Consider the following 20,850-nt stretch of genomic DNA (forward strand, 5'->3'; position numbering starts at 1 on the left):
TTTCAGACAAATAACACCAGTAAGGGTGCCACTATATAGCTGCCAAATCTCCTTCAAACAACATTGGATAATGTAATGTAGAGTAATGTAGATTGAATATTAATGCTGCAAACATGGTAGTTAGTCATGTTGAAGAATACTGCTTAAAATGGTTATCAAAAGCAAGGAAACTGCAATAATGATTTAGTATATGGGAAAAAGAGAGTTTCATGCATGTTGGCTAGCCAGCTGAAGGATAAGTATATTTTCTCACTTGTGTTTCACTGTGTTCCTGATCATTATTTTCTAGCTGCAAATAGGCATGTGGAAAAAGTGCTCTTTTCCAACATGAAGTGAAAAAGCATTTTGATATGAGCTGTTTGTTGTTAATCCTATCCAAATTAATAATACCATGAGTACTAGGATATATTTCAGCACACAGCACAGGATGCTTTTCAAATCTGACAACAAGAACCTAATTAGATTAGGTTCTATTAGCAGCCTTTTTAACACATAATCTTAGCTAATTGAAATGGCTGTGTTGTTAAAAAGTTTGCTTCACAATTATATGGTTTCAGATTCAGTTCTACTGCACCTCGCCTTGGGCAAGTGTCTTCTGATGTCACCCTGTGCCGACCAATGCTCCGTAAGTGAATTTGGTCAATACAAAATGTGTTGGGCCAGTCATATATGTGCATTGTACAAATATGTGTATATGTTCATATTTTGCTTGCCAATATTTAAGGGAATGTGCTGATGTTGACACTCCTTGTTGATATTATGATTAGTCACTCTACACTTTTGAAAACCTATAGGATATAAAAATCCTTTACCTGAAATACTAGTGATGATTGTTGACAGTAAGAATATCCAGCTCTAAAATCCTGCCTCAAATTAATTCTTGTCCAAGTTATGTTAGCATGGAAAATTAAGCTTAAAACAAACACAAGCTTACTTAGAAGAAACTAATGGGTGTTATTGCAGGAATGCTGCATAAGCAAATTCAGAGGTTTGATTTTCAGCAATGCAGCCATGATGATTATAACTGTCATCATCCAAACTTTATTTTGGTTAAACTTTCTTTGATATTCTTCAAGAAGGTATGGGTGGCAGAGGACCCCCCCCCCCCCCAAAAAAAAAATGGTATGGTAAGATTCAAGTTGTTGGGCTTCAGAGACAGAATCAGTAACCTTTAAAATAATGTGGTCACAAAGTGTTCTACAAACAAAGCTTTAATTTTCTAGGTTGAAATCTGGCTGAATAATGTGTTAGATCACATGAGAAATACAGTACGATTTCAGATGACTATTGCTGTGGCTGAATATGAAGAGAAACCTCGAGAGAGTTGGATTTTTGACTTCCCAGCTCAAGTTGCTTTGTGTGGAACGCAGATCTGGTGGACCAGTGATGTTAACATGGCATTTGTTCGACTTGAAGAAGGTTATGAAAATGCTATGAAAGACTATTTTAAGAAGCAGGTAAATGTTCATGTGAAGGAAATTAGTATTGAAAGAAAGAAAAAGATAATTCATGTTGTGTAATTGTTTTGCTTTTTTTATAATTAAATTATAATTGATATGGTTCATGTTGTTTTCCCATATCCAAGCATGAAATAATTACTTAGTGCTAGAGTAATGGACAACTGAACATATAATTCTGCTTTCAAATTCTTATTAAACATTTGGCTTCACTGATTGTTACTAAAGGCACACACATGCACGCACGCATGCTTCTAAGCTTATTTTTCTATGTGACATTGAAAAACTGGTCTTATATGTCCCAAAATTGATATTTTGATTTTAGTTTTATTTGTAAAATTACATCTTTCAACAGCTATAAGCATTCTTTTCTGGCTTTAAAATTATTGCATATATATATTTAGATGTTTTTTAAATCAAACCATTTTTTCCTATATTTTTCATCATTCTCTCAAACACTTGGAATTACTATATGGAAGCAGGGTAAAATTGGTAACTTGATCAAAATGAATAATTTCCTTTTTCTTATTTTCTCCCTACTTGTTTGAAACCATTACATTACAATTATTGCATCCCCATTTTGTACCAATGCATCATCTTTGGGAATTAAAATTGGTCAGTATACTTAACGTAGTTGTTGAAATTGAGTGTTTGAAACAGGTGACAGGTACTTTTTTTTTTATAGAAATTTTTCCTCAAATTTGACCCAATTGTAATTGTGATAGCTAATAAAATATCTGGATAATCTTTGGTATTTAATCATCAATATTCTTTTCTCTGTTGGATTCTATATCAACCTTTTACAAAACTAATATCTAATATGATAAACACCGGTCAACAACAAAAAAAAAAAATTTTATCTTCTGCTTGGGTATATTTTAGGTGAAATATATCATACTGAGCTTGCTGATTCTGAAAAATCACAGCCATTTTTACCCATCACGTCTACTTTACTTGCTTTTGACATTGGCATTTTTAGCTATTTTTGTAAAAATCGACTAGTTTTTACTATTTTATGACTATTGTTTGGATAATGTTGATATTGTAAATCACGACAAAGTGTATTTCAAATGGTCTCTAACATTATTCAAGATCATTAGATAGATAGATGAAAAGATACATAAAGGATTCAGGATCTGTCCCAGGTCAGAGTGCCCTCATCATCAGGTAATACGGGCCAGGGTAGGACTACCTTTGCAATTTCCCTATAGATCAAGATTTAGGACATGTTTAATGTTCATAAAAGAAACACAAATATAAGACATTATTTAAGAAAAAAATAGAAAACCCAATGTAAGAAAATCACATTTGTCAGCAAATACCGCTTCAGTAAAGAACTTCAAATCATCATAAGTCATTCCAGCAAGGAACTTGACAGCTATGGAATAAATTTCTGTTTTTGAGATTGGCATGAATGACTGGTCTCTGGGCTGTCCATTTTAATGTTCCAACAGTAGTCCGCCATCATTCTGATATCCCAACGTCCTTGATATCTTTCTTCCATCACTCTGATGTCCTGATGGAAACACTCTCTTTGTTCATCACTTACATCACCACAGTTTTCAAGAAGCCTGTCCAGATGATTGTGAAGGAAGTGTACTTTAATACTCATGTTAGCTCCAAGAGCATGATAGCATGTCAGCATATGTTCAACAAGTCTGCTGACTTCTTACTCCCACAAAAGTTTTTAACAACAGCTACAAATGCATTCCATGCGTTTGACTCTAGGACAGTCGTACTGCTTGCAAAGTTCTCATCCTGAATAAGTTTTCATATATCAGGACTATCAAAAACACCTGTTTTCAGCTTCTCAATGCTGAGACCAGGAAATACTTCACAAATATACTTAAAGCAATGACCTTCCTTATCTAGAGCTTTCACAAATTGTTTCATTAAACCAAGTTTTATGTGAAGAGGAGGGAAAACTATTTTCTCTTTTGACACAAGTGGAGGATTTACGACAGTTTTCTCTCCAACTTCTAATTCTTCCCAAACAGGCCAAACCTTTTTCACCCAGTGCTGTTCTTTGGCACAGCTGTCCCATAAGCATAAAAAAACATGGGTATTTTGTGTAACCAGACTGTTGTCCAAGTAAAAAGTTTACCATTTTTAAATTGATGCAAACGATCCAGTTATGCCTGAAGTAGTTAACACTTTCCATCACTTGTTTTATCAGCTGGTACTTTTCTTTCCGTATAGCAGAGTGTCCAATCAGTATGGAAGCAAGTGTTGTGTAGAAGTACGCACTTCAAGCTGCACTTTGAACTATCGATAAATAACCACCATGAACAAGGATCATATTCATCAATGCCCCATCTAAGAAGTAACTGTTCAATTTCTTTACAAAACACAAGATCGTCATTTTGTTCAAAGAATGGGGTGAACTCAGCATCTCAGTTACAGTAGAAAGTGACATTTGTTTTAGCTGCTAACAAATTTTTCTTGCGAAGGTGTGATGCTAACAACTCTGCTGACTCTTTTGATAAATTCAGGTCTCAGTTCATCTTGATTGAACAGTTTTGGTTCATTTGCTGATTCGAAACAGTCAAAATCACTGTCAGCTTGACTGGCATTATCAAAATCAGGGTTAGAATCACTTTCAGTCATCTCCTCATACTCAGGTTCTTGTGCAAGTCATGCGACTACAGTGGGAACAGGAATATCAACAAATCCCTTGAAAACTGGAACTAAAAAATCTTCAGAATGTCGTACAAGCTGAATAGCAGAGGGAATGGAGGAGTAGGATATTTTCTTTCTGTTCTGTTGAATCCAACCAAATTAACCATGCAAAAGTAGCAATCATCGTGATGATTCTCTGGTTCACGCCATATCATCGGAATCCCAAATTTAATGGAGGTTTGAGTACCTTTTGTCCACAGGCGTATACTCTCCTTGCGTGACAGTAATGTTTATAGTGTTTGTTTCAATGCCAATTTGCATTGTTATAGCTTGAAGAACTAAAAATAGTATTTAGAAATATCAGGACACAGTTGCATTTTTGGTCAACAATTGTGATTTAAAAAAAAAAATGTTTTATACAGCCCAAACCTGACATGATGGGAGAAAATGGAGGTCATTTTTGGATTCAGCACCCCAAAATTAGCAAAGAAAGAAGGTTTCTTGCCCCAGCAGAAAAATTGTGTTGATCAGTGTAATCATCAGGTTTAAAAAAAAAAAATGTCTAAATTGACTAATTTTAATAATTACTTCTCTTTAACTGCATGGTGCATAATAAATATATATATGGAAGAAAGTTACCCTAGCAGAGAATATTTTATGTTGAGTTTCGTTAATTTCATAATGTGCTATTTTTCCATGATCCGCTTTCATTTGACCAAGATATTTAAAATTTTTGTTGCATTTATGATCTTTCTGATGTCTTGTGTGTGAGTCTTTTTTCAAATGTAATTCTGGAAAACTGGAGAGGCAAATTTACCTTATCTTGTCTTACACATTTTGCTCCACCTAAATTTGTCTTATATGCTCAAAGAGAACAGTGATAACGTTCAAAGATCATGCTTTACCACCTTGTCCCCTGTTTTCCTATGTCAGGATTTCCAGGATTTCATGCATTGCAAAACAATGAAGGGAAGTCATTTTAAAGGAAGAATTTTTTAAATCCATGTTGGTGTCTTCCCCCACCACCACCACCACCACCACACACACACACACACACACACTCATCATTCCCATGGAACAGTAACAACCACAAATTTTCTATCATTTTATTTTATTCTACATTCTGAAACATTTGTAACTTGCATTAAAAGAAAAATAATTTTACCACCTCTTCATTGTACTTTTCACAGTGAAGGAAAAGTCAAACACCACAAGTGGATGTGAAAAAAACGAAATCTGAATTTTGTAAAATGTATCCATAAAAGCGACATTTTCAGTCATTTATTTAAACTTTCTCTGCTAACTCAGATTTGTTCTGAGTGGTAATTTTCTAAGATTTTAATTCTTGTGTATAAGGGGTCCATCGAACTTGAAGTGCTCTGTGCCCCTGATGGTTTAAATCCAGTCCTGCTGGCAACAATTACATGACATTGACAAAAGTAATTCTGCTGAATATTAATTTCATATTCCTAATATTTGAATATGTACAAAATATTAAATTGGAACTCAATGATGTAATAGTCTATCTGGTAGACTTGCAAGGCCGCTCTTCCAAAATTCACTTGTCTGTGATGAAAAATACTCCTCCAGTACTGTTTTGACCTCGTCTACAAAATCCATGTTTTTTCTGCCCAAATGATTTTGAAGATTGTGGAATAAATGATAATCAGATTGGGAAATGTCCGGTGAACATGGTGGGTGGGGCATCATTTCCCATTCAAACTGCTCCCACCTTTGGAACATCATACTCGCTGTATGTGACCAAGCATTATCCTGATAGAAGAACACCTCTTGTGTTGAAACCAAAGATGGTCATTTTCCTTCTAGCTTTGGCTTAAGCTGCTCACAGTAGATCTCCTTTGTTATCATTTGGTTTGGGTTTAAAAGTTAAAAATGAACTGAACCTTTCATATCCCACCAAACAGATAACACCTTTCTTGGGTGAAGATCTTCTTTAGCCTGGGGTGCCGTTGTTTCTCCTTTCCCTACCCACTGTCTTCAGTGCTTGACATTTTTATAGAGAAACCATTTCTTGTTACTAGTCACTATTCGGTCCAAAAAAGGTTCATTCATGAGACATGACAGCAAAGAAAAGCACATATTGACTTCCTGCATGCAATTAGACTTGAAAAGTTTGTGAGGAACTATTGGCCCAAATTCCTGACTTTTCTGATGGTATGCAGGTGTCGATGAATGGTTGAATGACCAAATCCAAGCTTCTCTGCTAGTTCTTCAACTGTTATGATGAGATTTTGTTCCACCAGGGTTTGCAGGATCGTCTTTTAGGCTGTAGTTTTCAGCTTGGAATTTCTGGAACCACTGTTGACACTTATTGTCTGATCCCCATATACTGCATTAATATTCCTTGAACTTTCCGTTGCATTGTTGCCTTTATTGAACTCATAAAGCAAAATATGCCAAATATTCTCCTTTATCACTTCCATTATAGCTTTGAAAAAGTAACCGTTAAAATCAAATTGCACTCTTCAAAAGTTGCACTAAGAATAAAGTCAAGGTAAAATTACTACCTGCTTTTATAGCAAGTTGATGTAGGTAGTTTATCCTGACCCCCTTCGACTTAGTTCATTCAATTCAAAAAGACCACATTATTTATGGGTTCACCCAATATTACATTAAATAACATTGATTCCTTCCATTGTCCAAGTTTTATATGACAGAATTCAGTTCATTTTGGTACCCTTACTGGTACTCATTTTATTGATTGCAGAGGGCTGAAAGTAAAACTCAAAGAAGAGGAAGATTTGAACTTGGAAAGTTGAGACATGCAACTAAATATAACAAGGCATTATCCTGACATGGCACATTTCACATTTGTCCTTCCTAACTTCAGCAATAGAAAAGCATTTACTGCTTATTCTCACATTTCAGAAATATCTACATTATTTTATAGTATTTTCTAATCCAATGGTTGTTATTCAATTACTATAAAACTATTTCATCATCATCATTATCATCATCATTTAACGTCTATTGTCCATGCTGGCATGGGTTGAACGGTTTGACCAGGGCTGGTAAGCTGAGGGACTGCACCAGACTCTCGTCTGATTTGGCACATTTTCTACAGCTGGATCCCTTTTCTAATGCCACCTACTCCAAGACTGTAATGGGTGCTTTTACATGACATTGTCATGGGTGCCAGTTGTGTGACACTAGTATCTACCATGACTACAATTTCATTTAGCGTGATGGGTCTTCTTCTCAAGCATGACATATTGTCAAAGGTCTTGGTCATGTGTCATTGCCTCCATGAGGCCTGACATTTGAAAGGTGCTTTTTAGGTGCCACCAGCATGGGTGCTAGTTACACAACACCAGCATTGGCCACATTACCCCATGAGGCCCAATGCTTGACAGGTGCTTTTTATGTGCCATCCACACAGGTGCCAGTTACATGAGACTGGTATTGGCCACGACTATGATTTCACTTGGCTTGACAAGACTTCTCAAGCATGGCATATCACCAAAGGTTTCGGTCACTAGTTATTACCTCCGTGAGTCCCAACGTTCAAAGATCATGCTTTACCACCTTGTCCCCTGTTTTCCTATGTTTACTTCTTCCACAGGTTCCCTTCACAGTTAAAGATCAGCACTTCTTTACACAGCTGTCCTTGTTCATAGACATCACATGACCATACCAGCACAGTCGTCTCTTTTGCACATCTGATGCCTCTTATGCCCAACTCTCAAGACACTTACTCTCTGTCCTCGGTGGTCAGAGCTCATGTTTCACTGCCATGTAGCCTTTCCTACAGATTGAGTAGGGTCATCTACCTGAATGGATTTGTGATTTGTCTGCTTTCCTACTTACTAAAAGTTTATTTGTTGTTAGGTTAACTTTGAAGCCCTTCAATTCCAGACCTTGTTTCCACACCTGAAATTTCTTTTATAGTTCTGATAGTGATTCAGTTATAAGAAAAAAGTCATCAGCAATAGAGGAGCTCCCAGAGGTAGCACTTCTTAAATTCCTCTGTTATAGCCTGGAGGACTATGATGTACAAGAGGGGTCTGAGGACTGATCTCTGGTGAACCCCTACTTGTACCCTGAATTCATTACTATACTCGTTGCCAACACTACCGTCCCTGTACATGGCTTGTACAGCTCTCCCCAACCACTTATTTATCTCTAGTTTCTGCATTGACCACCAGATAAGGGATCATGGGACCCTGTCAAAGGCTTTATTCGTGTCAACAAAAGCCAAGTACAGAGGTTTGTTTTTGGCTAGGTACTTCTGAAGTGGCATTACCAGAAATGTAGCATCAGTGGTACTTCTCCCTGACACAAAACCAAACTGCATCTCATCTAGACTAACCCTGTCCCTAATTAGCTGGGCTATGACCCTCTCCATGTCTTTCATCACCTGATCCAACAATTTGATACCCATGTAATCATTTCTATCTAAGTCACATTCATATACTGCTGTATTGGTATATGATTTTGCTGAGATTTTCTCTATACAGATATCTATATGAAGAAGCTTAATTTAAATAGGCTTAGAATGTTTATTATAATTGTTGTTACTTTTATTCTTATTAAATTGGGGTAAGAGCTAAGTTATATTTTTAAGCCATAGAACTATAGTTGATTTTTAGTGGGTGGGGAAAAAGAAATTGTGATATTGTTGACTTACCTATATGTATTTTAAAGGAAATGGTTTCAGCTAGAAATTATAATAGGAAAATGACAATATATCAACAGAGGGCTCATACATTTGTTGATTGGCAGTAGAAGTAATGTTAATAACGATAGCATCGGTGTTATATCACCTTGTATAAGATGACGAGCTGGCAGAAATGTTAGCATGTTGGCTGAAATGCTTAGTGGTATTTTGTCTGTCTGTACATTCTGAGTTCAAATTCCACTGAGGTCGACTTCACCTTTCATCCTTTCAGGGTTGATAAATTAAGTACCAGCTGCGTACTGGATTCGAACTAATCGACTGGCACCCTCCCCCATAATTTCAGGCCTTGTGCCTAGAGTAGAAAGATTATATCACTTTGTATTCACATATGCATTCACAGCAGTAGCAACAGTTTCCCTGACATAAGCCTGTTTCTTTTAAGAATCTACACTGCTTTTATAAATCACTGAATGGATCATATCGATCACTAGTTTCTGTAGCAATAATTACATCATAAAGAAATATAAGTCTACTGCTTGACTGGAAGCTATCCATATTGCATGTCAACTGAAAGAATTTTCGGCCTGTAATTTTGAACTTGACTTAATTTACTATTGTGTTCCTCAGCTTTTAATACCCTTAGGGGGACAATAGTCAAATTTCAAACCCCTTGATATCTCTTGTGTAAACATCTTTTAAATTTTTTTCAGGTCAACCAACTTAATGCTTTGATCAATATGTTAGTTGGAGAACTAAGCAAAGGGGATCGTCAGAAAATAATGACTATATGCACTATTGATGTACATGCACGTGATGTGGTTGCAAAACTAATTACTGCAAAAATAGACAGTTCACAGGCATTTACTTGGCTGTCACAACTACGACACCGCTGGGGTGAGAAAGAAAAAGACTGCTTTGCCAATATTTGTGATGCTCAGTTTCGGTATGGTCATGAATATTTAGGAAATACTCCTCGACTCGTTATAACTCCACTGACTGATCGGTAAGATATACATACATACATACATACATATGCACATACACACACACACATCATCATCATCATCATCATCGTCATCATCATCATCATCATCATCATTGTTTAACATCCACTTTCCATGCTGGTATGTGTTGTATGGTTTAACATGGAGCTGGCCAGCTGGGATCTGTCCAGACTCTACTTGTCTGTTGTGGCATGGTTTCTACAGCTGGATGCCCTTCCTAAGACCAACCACTTAACAGAGTGTCCTGGGTACTTTTTATGTGCCACTGGCACAGGTGTGTTTACATAGCACTGGCATGAGTGCATTTATGCAGCACCAGCATGGGAACATTGATGCAGCACCAGCATGGGCACTTTTTATGTGGCACCAGCACCTGAAAGGACAAGCTGCTATGTATGGAAGACAACAATTTTACTTAGGTTGACATGATTTTACTTAGCTTGATGCGTATATATATATATATATATATATATATATATATATATATATATATACACGCACGCACACACACACACACATACATCTTTATAACATGTAGAAAACAAAGTTTGAGGAAACTGGTAGTGATCTGCATTGGCAAAAATTATACAATTTATGAGTCTGGATAAGTTTGTAAACTCATAAATTTCACACACCCAAACTCTCTCCCTCTCTCTCCCTCTTCCCCCCTCTCTCCCCCTCACTCCCCCTCACCCCTCACTCCCCCTCTCCCCCTCTCCCTCTTTTACCTCTCTTTCCCTCTTTTCCCTCTCTCTCCCTCTTGTTCCCCCCTCTCTCTCTCACATACCTACACCAACACACACATACAAATTCACTATGAAATAATCTTGAATTAATAATGGTAAAGAATTTGTATAATGCACATAAGAAATTCGCTTCTTAAATATGTTTTCCCACTAGATTTTCTTTTGGCATTTTTATGTTTGGTCTGGAAGTAGGAGCTATGCTATCTTCTTCCTCTAATCCCAAAGCCAGTTATATTGGTTTCAGATTTTGGTACAAGGCTAGCAATTTCAAGGAGGGAGTAAGTTGATTGCATCAGCACCAGTATTCAACTGGTTATTATTTTGTCAGCACCAAAAGAATAAAAGCAAAGTCACCCTTGAAGAAATCAAAACTCAGAACGTAAAAACAGATGAAATGTTGCTAAGCATTATGCTCATTGTGCTAACAATTCTGCCCACTTACTGCCTTATCCTAAAGCCAGTTTACACTTGCAGGAAAAACATGAGTAATAATATAAGGCTTGAAGATAAATGACTTCATTCCAGTTTGTTGAGTGGCTTAGGTTCGGATGCACTTTGGACTGTCTGTACATGTAGTAATAATCCTGTTCCAAAAGAGGAAACAATATTCTGTTGTGGGTCTTACTTGAGCTTTGTATAAAATTAGTTACTTTTGGGAGCTGAAGTATTTTCTGGCCCTGGAAAAGAAGTGCAGTCTTTGTAATGCCTACCAGTGAGGACCATAGGAAAACAGGTTTTTACATTTTCTTTGTGAAAGATGATCATCAAGGAGGGAGAAGTGTTTAAACTATCAGATAATGTGGTTGTTAATAACTACTTTCTCTACTTGGAATGAGATGGTGGAAGTGAGAGTAACAAGTAGATAGTCAACTGGGGGTCAGCCATTTTATGCATTTTAGAAAATCAGAATAGTTCCCTGTAGTGAGAGTAAGGAAGAAGAATTTCACAATGATATGGGCTGGCCCTAAAGTAATGGAAGTGTCACTGGAAGGGTCACTTTGAAGTAACTGGAGGTACTTTTGTACTTATTTGTATGTGCTGATGAATCTAAAGTAGTGGAGAGAGATAGTTTAGAAAAATTTTAACTAGGATAGGTAGTGCTGAGTTGGAAGCAAATGTGAAGGCTTTCTCCATAGAAGTACTGCTTTTAGAGCCAACATGGTTGAGAAGTGACAGGAAAGACCATTTTGTGAAATCAAAAGGATCAGCTACAGCTTGAGAGGTAGGAGAAATTGTGGGCTGCATGATGCAGGGATTTTCTTTGAATTTTGGGCAGGAGAGTTAGCAGGTTGTTCAAAAGGTAGCATATTTTGTATTTTGCAGGTTATACATCCTTATTTATCCTTATTAATCATGACTTGTATCTTTGAAATTTGATGCCAGAAAAGTTTCAAAATACTTTGTTCCAATACGTTTTAATATATTTCAATTTTTTGTTGACTAAACAGAATTTTTATGCATTTGTGTTTGTTAGCATGCAAATATCAGGTTGAGTAAAAAGTAAGCAACGTTTTGAAGCATGAAGAATTTGTACCGGATTTTTTGCAGTTTTAAATTTTTTAAAAACATTTTTGTGCAATTGTCTGATAATATAGACATAGACTTGCCCAAATGCTTCAATAAATTAATATTGATATTTATTTCGCTGTTGTTACAATTATCAGAAACGGAACTGTCAAAATGCGATATTCAAGCAGTTTTGTTATTCAACTTCAAAAATGAACATAAAACAGCTGAAACTGCTCGTGATATCAATGAAACATTTTCTGAGGAAATGATCAGTGAGTGGTCAGCTCAAAAATGGTTTAAAAAATTTCACAGTGGAGACCTGAGCCTTGAAGATTGTGAGCATAGTGAACACCCATCTGTCATTGATGATGGTCAATTAAAGACCATCCACATAAAACCACTCTATATCTCTAATGCAGCAAGGGTATACTCTCTTCAAACAAAGATTATATGATGCTTACCACCATGCAGTATTAGGTGAGATGCTGCATGGTGGTTAGATGTGGGGCATTGAATGCAGAGGATGTGCAGGGCTTGAAAAAAATGGAGCATGCTTTGCTGGATGTATGATATTAGTATGATTGAATGAAGCACAGATGAGATGGGAGGGAAACTGGGTACAAGAGGTATCAGATATACTGTACAAGAGAGATGACTGAGTATATAAAGGGGGTGGGGTGGGGCTATTGGGTAGCAATGATATAACGAACAGGGCTGGGAAAACAGGATTGGTGGGTGCGAGATAACCGTAGTGCATGAAAGTGATGTGAGGAAGAGAAGAGATGTAGTTTGGTTTGTTGGGGTGGGGTGTGTGACAAGTTTTCTTGTTATATGTAGGTGGAATGCACAGCTCTTCAAGAACTCAATATCAGTGATATGGGCAGGTCTTCTCAAGAACCTCATGTCACCAGACATCTTGGTCCATTGTCATTTCCTCTGTGAGACCTAACATCCTGAGATTGGTCCTTACCACTTCATCCTATGTCTTCTTGGGACTTCCACTTTCAGTGATCGGCACTTTTTATACAGTTGTCTTCATTCATATACCTGACATGTCCAAACCAACATAGTCCTCTCTCTTGCATGCTGCATTTGATTCCTCTTATGCCCACTTTTCTCTTAATGCATTTGCATTTTGTTGTACATGTACAAATGATTGAAACAGGTAAAAGACTATATATATATATATATATATATATATATATACTCTTTTACTTGTTTAAGCCATTTGACTGCGGCCATGCTGGAGCTCCACCTTGCAGAGTTCTTTAGTCAAACAAATCGACACCAGGACTTATCTATTAAGCTTAGTACTTATTCTATTGATCTCTTTTGCCAAACCACTAAGTTATGGGGATATAAACCACTGGTTGTCAAGCGGTGATTGGGGAACACACGCAGACACATACACACACACATATATACGACAGGCTTCTTTCAATTTCCCTCTACAAAATCCACTCACAAGGCTTTGGCACATCATTTAATATCAGTTTTTAATAACCCATCCTTATGACTGACATCGGTATACTTAGCAAAAATATTCTACATAAATATATTCCTACCTTAGTTAAAAAATTAAAGCTTAATTTATAGTCTGATTTGTTCCAAGTAGTTGACTGGTTTAATTCTATTAATAGCAAGAAGTGCACTACGTTTATCCAGTTTGACATTTCTAGTTTCTATTCCTCTGTCAACCCAATCGTACTTAACAAGGCACTCTGGCTCACTCACTACAAAGCAGGTCTCACCAGGGATGAAATTAATGTCATGTTAGCTGCCAGAAAATCTATTGTTAAATTCGATAACAAGCTATGGGTTCAGAAAGATACACCCGACAGTTTTGATGTCATGATGGGAAGTTCTGATTTAGCACAAATCGCTGATTTGGTCGGTATATATATTCTTTACGAGATGACTGACCAATTCCCAAACGTCAGTGGAGGTCTATATCATGATGATTGTCTACTCTACCTTCAAAATGCTTCTAACCAAAAATTACAAAGGGTTAAGAATAGCTTAGTTAAATTTTTCTGAAACATGGGCTTAAGCATTGTTTTTGACGATGATATAACTAAAGCCAACTTTTTGGATATTACCCTTAATTTGCATAATGATTCATATTTCCCATATCATAAACCCTCAACTAATTTAAAATACATTAGGTCTTTTGGAAATTACTCTAAGGCTATTACAGAGAATTTAGTTAGGAATATTTCAGACTTTCTAGATTATTTGCTAATGTTGATATCTTCACCGATAAAGCTGAATTTTATAACTCTGCATTACTTAAAGCAGGCTATAAAGAAAAATTACCTATATTAACCATATTGACATTAATTCTACCTCTATTAATGAGGACATGAAATCAAGTCATAACGATATTAATTTTATTTCGAATAACAATACCAAATCGAGTATTGTAATTCTGCAGCATAAGGGAGATAACCATTATTAAGACCCTTTTTTCATTATGAAGGTACATCGAGGACTTTTAAAGCTAATTACCCTAATAACAAGGTATGTCCTAGCAAAACTGTTTGGTTAATAATTCCGTATGGTAAGATCAAATCCAACCTCCCTTACCAGTTTTGTGAAGCTATAGAAAAGAATTTCCCAAGAAATTCAAGATACTATTCGATTATTAATTCACACCAAGTCAGGATAGATTTTTCTAACATAAAAAATCTTTCACAAATCATCTCTTTCCATAATAAGTTGTTAAATACAAATCCACTTAGTGAAAATACTAACATTGATTTTGTTAAAACTAACCATTCTTTGAATAATAATAACAGCAAGGTTATTGTTTCTGAAGTTGACTCCAATTGCATTCGTTTTCTTAGCAGTAATTCAAAGACTAGAAACTCTATTTTATTTATCAATGTAAAATTACTTCCAGTTCTGACGTCTTTTTTTATATAGATAGTTCTTCATCTCAGTTGTCCAAAAGAATATCTAATCATTACTCATTTAGACATATCAATAAACGTAACTATACTGGGCTTAGTAAATTAATCTGGTATCTAAAGGGTCATAATAAACAATTTGATTTGGAATGAAATATTCTCTCTCTATCTTTTCCATATGATGAAGGTAAATCTTTTTGTCTACTTTGTAACAGTGAGATGTACTTAATCCTGTTTTGTAAACACGTTTATAGAGTGCATTTATTGTTGCAAACATTGGCAGAAACATACCTGTAGTTCCTATAAGTAATTTCTACCATTCTATAAAATTCAACCTTTGACTGTCTTCTTACATTTCACTTTCACTAAATATATCTACTTCCATGCCTTTAAGCTTTATTCTAATTCACCTATTGCTCTATACCTCTCCACTATTAGTTTTCTGCTAATTTCTTTCTTTCTCCTCCTCCTCTATAAACTACCTTGATGTATCTACTAACGTTTTTTTTTTAAAAGCTAGCTAGCATTCCCTTCATCATATACACAGTCGTCACATTCTGTTAAAATGCCTTATTGATGTGTTTGGTTTCTTTCTTTCCCCTGATGAGAAGATTACATTGTTTTACACCATTTTATTCTTTCTGGAATAATACCAATGTTTTCTTCGAAACATATGTCAGAAGAAAAAAAGATTTAAATACCACCTGCATTTAACTCCATTTATTTATTTATTTGTATTATTGATAAACATTTCACCTAAACCTGGAGTTTCTACCTTTATAAGTAGGCTGTTACATCCTTGGTACTTGTGTGAATTTTTGCTACCCTGGTAACTATTTATTTTTTCTGTTTTATTTGTAAACACTGAAAAAACAAATATACATTTATATTTATTTATATATGTATGTGTGTGTGTATATATATATATATATATATATATATATACATACATACATACATACATATATATATATATATATATATATATATATATATATATATATATATATATATATATACATATATATATATATATACATATATATACATATATATATACATATATATATATATATATATATATATATGATTATTACAAATAAAAGGGTAAAGGAATATTAATTTATCAATAAATTAATAATTTTTACCAAGCACTTCAGTATGTAAACACCATTATCGGTGAAGAACTTATTTAAAAGTTCTTATAAATTTATAAACATAATTAAGGGATCAGCAACAGTTGCTTCACCACATACCGAAGTTCAGGAATAGCAGCTAAAGTGCTAAAATTCCAACAGATAGCAGTACTTGTAACTCACAAAGGCAAAACAAGAAGAAAAAACAACGAAACTAACCAGTCTTAGTTAATCATAGACGCGTTTCTGGATTAGAATGGTAAAAACCTTCATTTCTGTCATCAGTATGATATTCTAGTTTGCATAATTGCCTGCATATGCAGACCTGCAAACTAGAATATCATACTGATGACAGAAATGAAGGTTTTTACCATTCTAATCCAGAAATGCGTCTATGATTAACTAAGACTGGTTAGTTTCGTTGCTTTTCTTCTTGTTTTGCCATTAAAAGAAGCGGGATATAACTAGATATAAATTTTTAAAATTATTATGAGCACCTTAATAATATAAGAGGTAATCCTAGTAATAATTCTAACAGCAAAAATATGAATAATAATAAAAGACAATGTAAGAAACTAAATAAAGATAAAAACAATATAGTTATTATTAATGATTACAATAATAATAGTAATATTGATAATGAGAATATGATCTATAGTAAAAGCATAGTAAATTACACAAGCAGAGATATAATACACCTAAGAATAACACTTTAATACTGATGATGTCTAATACTGATAATATAAAAAATATAAAGAATAAAAAGGATATTATATTGTTAATTATTCTGTATGGGGCACAAGTGATGACTAATATTATTAAGGAGATGCTTAAAATTGTAAAAATGTCGTTTAATAAGGACAACATTTATTCAAATATATTTCCCAGTAAAACCTTAAGAGTGGGCTACTCAACATCCAGGAATGTAGGTAATATTTCCTCTATAAATAATAAGAAATTAAATAATTATTATAATAGGAGTGGCTGTGTGGTAAGTAACTTGCTTACAAACCACATAGTTCTGGGCTCAGTCCCACTGCATGGCACCTTGGGCAAGTGTTTTCTACTATAGCCTTGGGTCGACCAAAGCCTTGTGAGTGGACTTGGTAGATAGAAACTGAAAGAAGCCTGTCGTATATATATATATATATATATATATATATATATATATATATATATATATATTTGTATATGTTTGTGTGTTTGTCCCCCCAACATCGCTTGACAACCAATGCTGGTGTGTTTACATCCCCGTAACTTAGCGGTTTGGCAAAAATGACTGATAGAATAAGTACTAAGCTTACAAAGAATAAATCCTGGGGTCGATTTGTTCGACTAAAGGTGGTGCTTCAGCATGGCCGCAGTCCAATGACTGGAACAAGTAAAAGAGTATAGAACAATAAATAATAGCTATAGCCATAATATAATCGATAGTGATGGGAGTCTGAATAAACAGATAGAAAAATGTTCATGTCATGCTAAGACTAAATGTAAGCTTTCGAATAACTGTAATATTGATAATGTAATTTATAAATATATAGTAAGCTCAAAGAACAATAATAATAAAATTATAAACAAGGTTTATATAGGATCTAAAGCTAATGAAATTAAGAAAGAATCTCCCAACATTACCAGACTTTCAAAAATCCTAATTTAAGTAAGTCCATAAGTTTAAGTAAATATATATGTGGGAATTAAAATCTAGAAAGAGATTACACCCTTAGTTGGAGTATAATAGGTAGAGCCCACTCTTATAATATTGGGAATAAAATGTGTTTATTATGTATAACAGAATTTTTGAAACTACTACAGTCTAGAGATAAATTACAAAACACATATGATGAACTAGGAAGGAAATGTAGACACAAAAGTAATTTTACTTTTAATAAAATGAAATACTGAACCCTCTTTGAATCTAATAACCACACACTTTTGATTTCTACAGTACTTGAATGGATTATATAAATAATCAAATAAATAAATTAATTAAATATTACTAAAAATTATATTTATAACAAATTATATATATCCTTACAGAGTACACTAGTCCACAGGGAATTTCAATCCCAGAGCCTAAATCATTGAGAAACCTGGGTATTGACATGAGTGATGATACCTCTTTCCGAGCGCACGTTACCAGGATGGCGACAAAGTGCAGACGACTGGCTGGATGGATCCTGAGAACATTCAGAACCAGAGATAAGGAAACCATGATGGTCCTCTGGAGGACATTTGTCCTCAGCCGCCTGGATTACTGCTCACAGCTATGGTCACCCACCAGTGTGAAATTAACAGTGGACCTTGAAGCAATCCAGAGAAGATTCACAAAGATCATCTCTTTGCAACTGCTCAGCTACTGGGAAAGGCTGAAACAACTAAGACTCTACTCCCTGGAGAGAAAGTGAGAGAGCTATGCAGTAATATACATCTGGAAGATCCTGGAAGGAATTGTGCCAAATTTTGACATTGAAAGCTACACCAATGCCAGAACTGGATGGCACTGCATAGTGCCAAAGATCCCAGCAATGCCATCGCGCTTTGGGACCATTTACAGCAACTGACTGGGTTTCAGGGGCCCACAGCTTTTTAATATTCTCCCAAAGAACCTGAGGAACCTGCACAAAGTAGATGTAGGTATTTTTAAATCAAAGCTAGACCTCTTCTTGTTGAGAGTCCCAGATGAGCCTACCTCACGGCAAGAGGTGCAAACGAGGGTAGCTACATCAAACTCCACATATTAGAGGAGGCTCTCAGTAATAACAGTGTAGCAAAACAGTGGTGCATCTGCATGGCCGCAGCTCTGAGCTGAAACTACAGAAAAGAAAATATATATGTATATATTCATATATATATATATATATATATATCAAAATAAGCAACAAGGATATCCAAAGTTAATGCAATACGATCGTTTCATGAATTTTAATCACCTTATTTTGGAATTGTATGGCTAATACCATACTTAATTCTGGTGCCTAAACTTAAGTACCATATACACCTTGAATCTAAATGATATACATATATATATATATATATATATATATATATATAGATATATATATATTGCAGCACGGAATGTGTTTATAAGCCATTTAAAATAACACACAAAAACCGTTAGATTCACTTCAACATTTAAATTTAATTTGTCAAAATATTTTCGTCGCTTTGAGACCGCAACCTGTTCACTGACAAAATTCTGTGCTGCATCTCTGTAATATATATATATTAAGTCTTATATGTGTGTGTGTGTGTGTGTGTGGAGAAAGAGAGAGGCAAGACCAGAGAATTGGTTCTGAAATGATTTACTGAATGTCATAAAAGTGAGCAAATAATTTCAGAGTCCTTCAGTTTCGTTTTGTTTTCTCTTCCTCTTCTGTGATGGAGTTGTAAACACTGGCTGCATGTCATGCACCTTGACTCTATATATACATACATGCCATCTCAATGTTTGTATATGTGTGTATGTATGTATATATCTACGCATGTATGTCAATATATATAGTATGTGTGTGTGTGTGTGTGTGTGTATATATATATAAGTATTATCGATCACACATACAGTGTCTGTATATGCTGAATTTGCTGCAAGATAGCATCTAGAAAAGCTCCCTACACAGCACTGAGTGTTAAAAAACACCTGAATTAACACACACAAACATTATCATTCCCAAGCAGTTTCCGTTGCTAGGATACCTGAAGATTTTTTTTTCACCAATCTCCACCTTCCAACCCTCAGTGTTGGATTCCCTGAGCCCTGATCCATTCCCAAAATAATTCCATATTGATTATAACTTCCTCTGATTGGATTCAGTAATTCTTATTCATCCTAGTGGCATCCAGCTCCCTCCAGAATCTGGATGTTGTGGCTTTCATACAGTTCCTCTACCCTTCATGGGTTTTCTTATTCTAATCCTTCTGGCTGCCCACACGTCTTCCTTACTGGGCAGGCCCACTGATGGACCAATGGATTTACTGGCCCCCTTCACCAGGAGCTGGAAATGCTTACAAATAACAGCTTACCGTTTCCAACAGCCTCTAATGGAATATAAATATATATTATTATTATTAAGGCACCCACTACACTCTCTGAGTGGTTGGCATTAGGAAGGGCATCCAGCTGTAGAAACTCTGCTAAATCAGATTGGAGGCTGGTATTGCCATCCGGTTTCACCAGTCCTCAGTCAAATCGTCCAACCCATGCTAGCATGGAAAGCGGACGTTAAACGATGATGATGATGATGATGATGATGATATATTCATCTATATATATAAAAATGAGAATGTGTGTGTGTCTGTCTGTCTGTGTGAATCCCTAAAACTCGAGAACTACACAACCAATTTCATTCAAGTTTTACACATGACTTACTTAGGGTCCAGCTTGTGTTTTAGTCAAAAAAGTTTTTAAACTTCTTGCATAGTTTGAGCCCACAACAGCATAATATCTCCTCCACTATTTAAGTATTACGTGTCAAAAGTGAAACAAAAACACTCATGTCAAATACTTTCACTTTAAAAATGAAACTATTGCACTGAGACAATCACATTTCAATACTGTAAATACAGATACTTTCACTTTAATGGTGTATATATATATGTATATGTATATATATATATATATGTACATATATATATATATATATATATATATATAAATTATAATACAGGGTATCTAAGAGATACTGCCACGCTGAAAAATAGCAGTCAAATCTTGACTCTAAACCACAATAAATGTTCATATAGCACAAAAGAGCGAAGACGAAGACAAAATAAACTAGTAAAAATAACTAGTAAAAATAAACTAGTAAAAATATTATTTTTACTAGTTTATTTT

General features: G+C 35.1%; 1 protein-coding gene across 1 annotated transcript in view; it reads left to right on the plus strand.

Moving 5' to 3' along the window:
• LOC106876453 (dynein beta chain, ciliary) overlaps nt 1-20,850 on the plus strand; it is an 855,334-nt gene that overhangs the window by 372,423 nt on the left and 462,061 nt on the right. The window contains exons 26-27 of the mRNA XM_089350837.1: nt 1,224-1,457; nt 9,426-9,718. Of these exons, the coding sequence (XP_089206963.1) occupies nt 1,224-1,457; nt 9,426-9,718 (527 nt within the window). The remainder of the gene's footprint in view (nt 1-1,223; nt 1,458-9,425; nt 9,719-20,850) is intronic.

The sequence above is a fragment of the Octopus bimaculoides genome, chromosome 1 (assembly GCF_046866305.1).
Source record: "Octopus bimaculoides isolate indiv1 chromosome 1, ASM4686630v1, whole genome shotgun sequence".
Classification (NCBI taxonomy): Eukaryota; Metazoa; Mollusca; class Cephalopoda; order Octopoda; family Octopodidae; genus Octopus; species Octopus bimaculoides.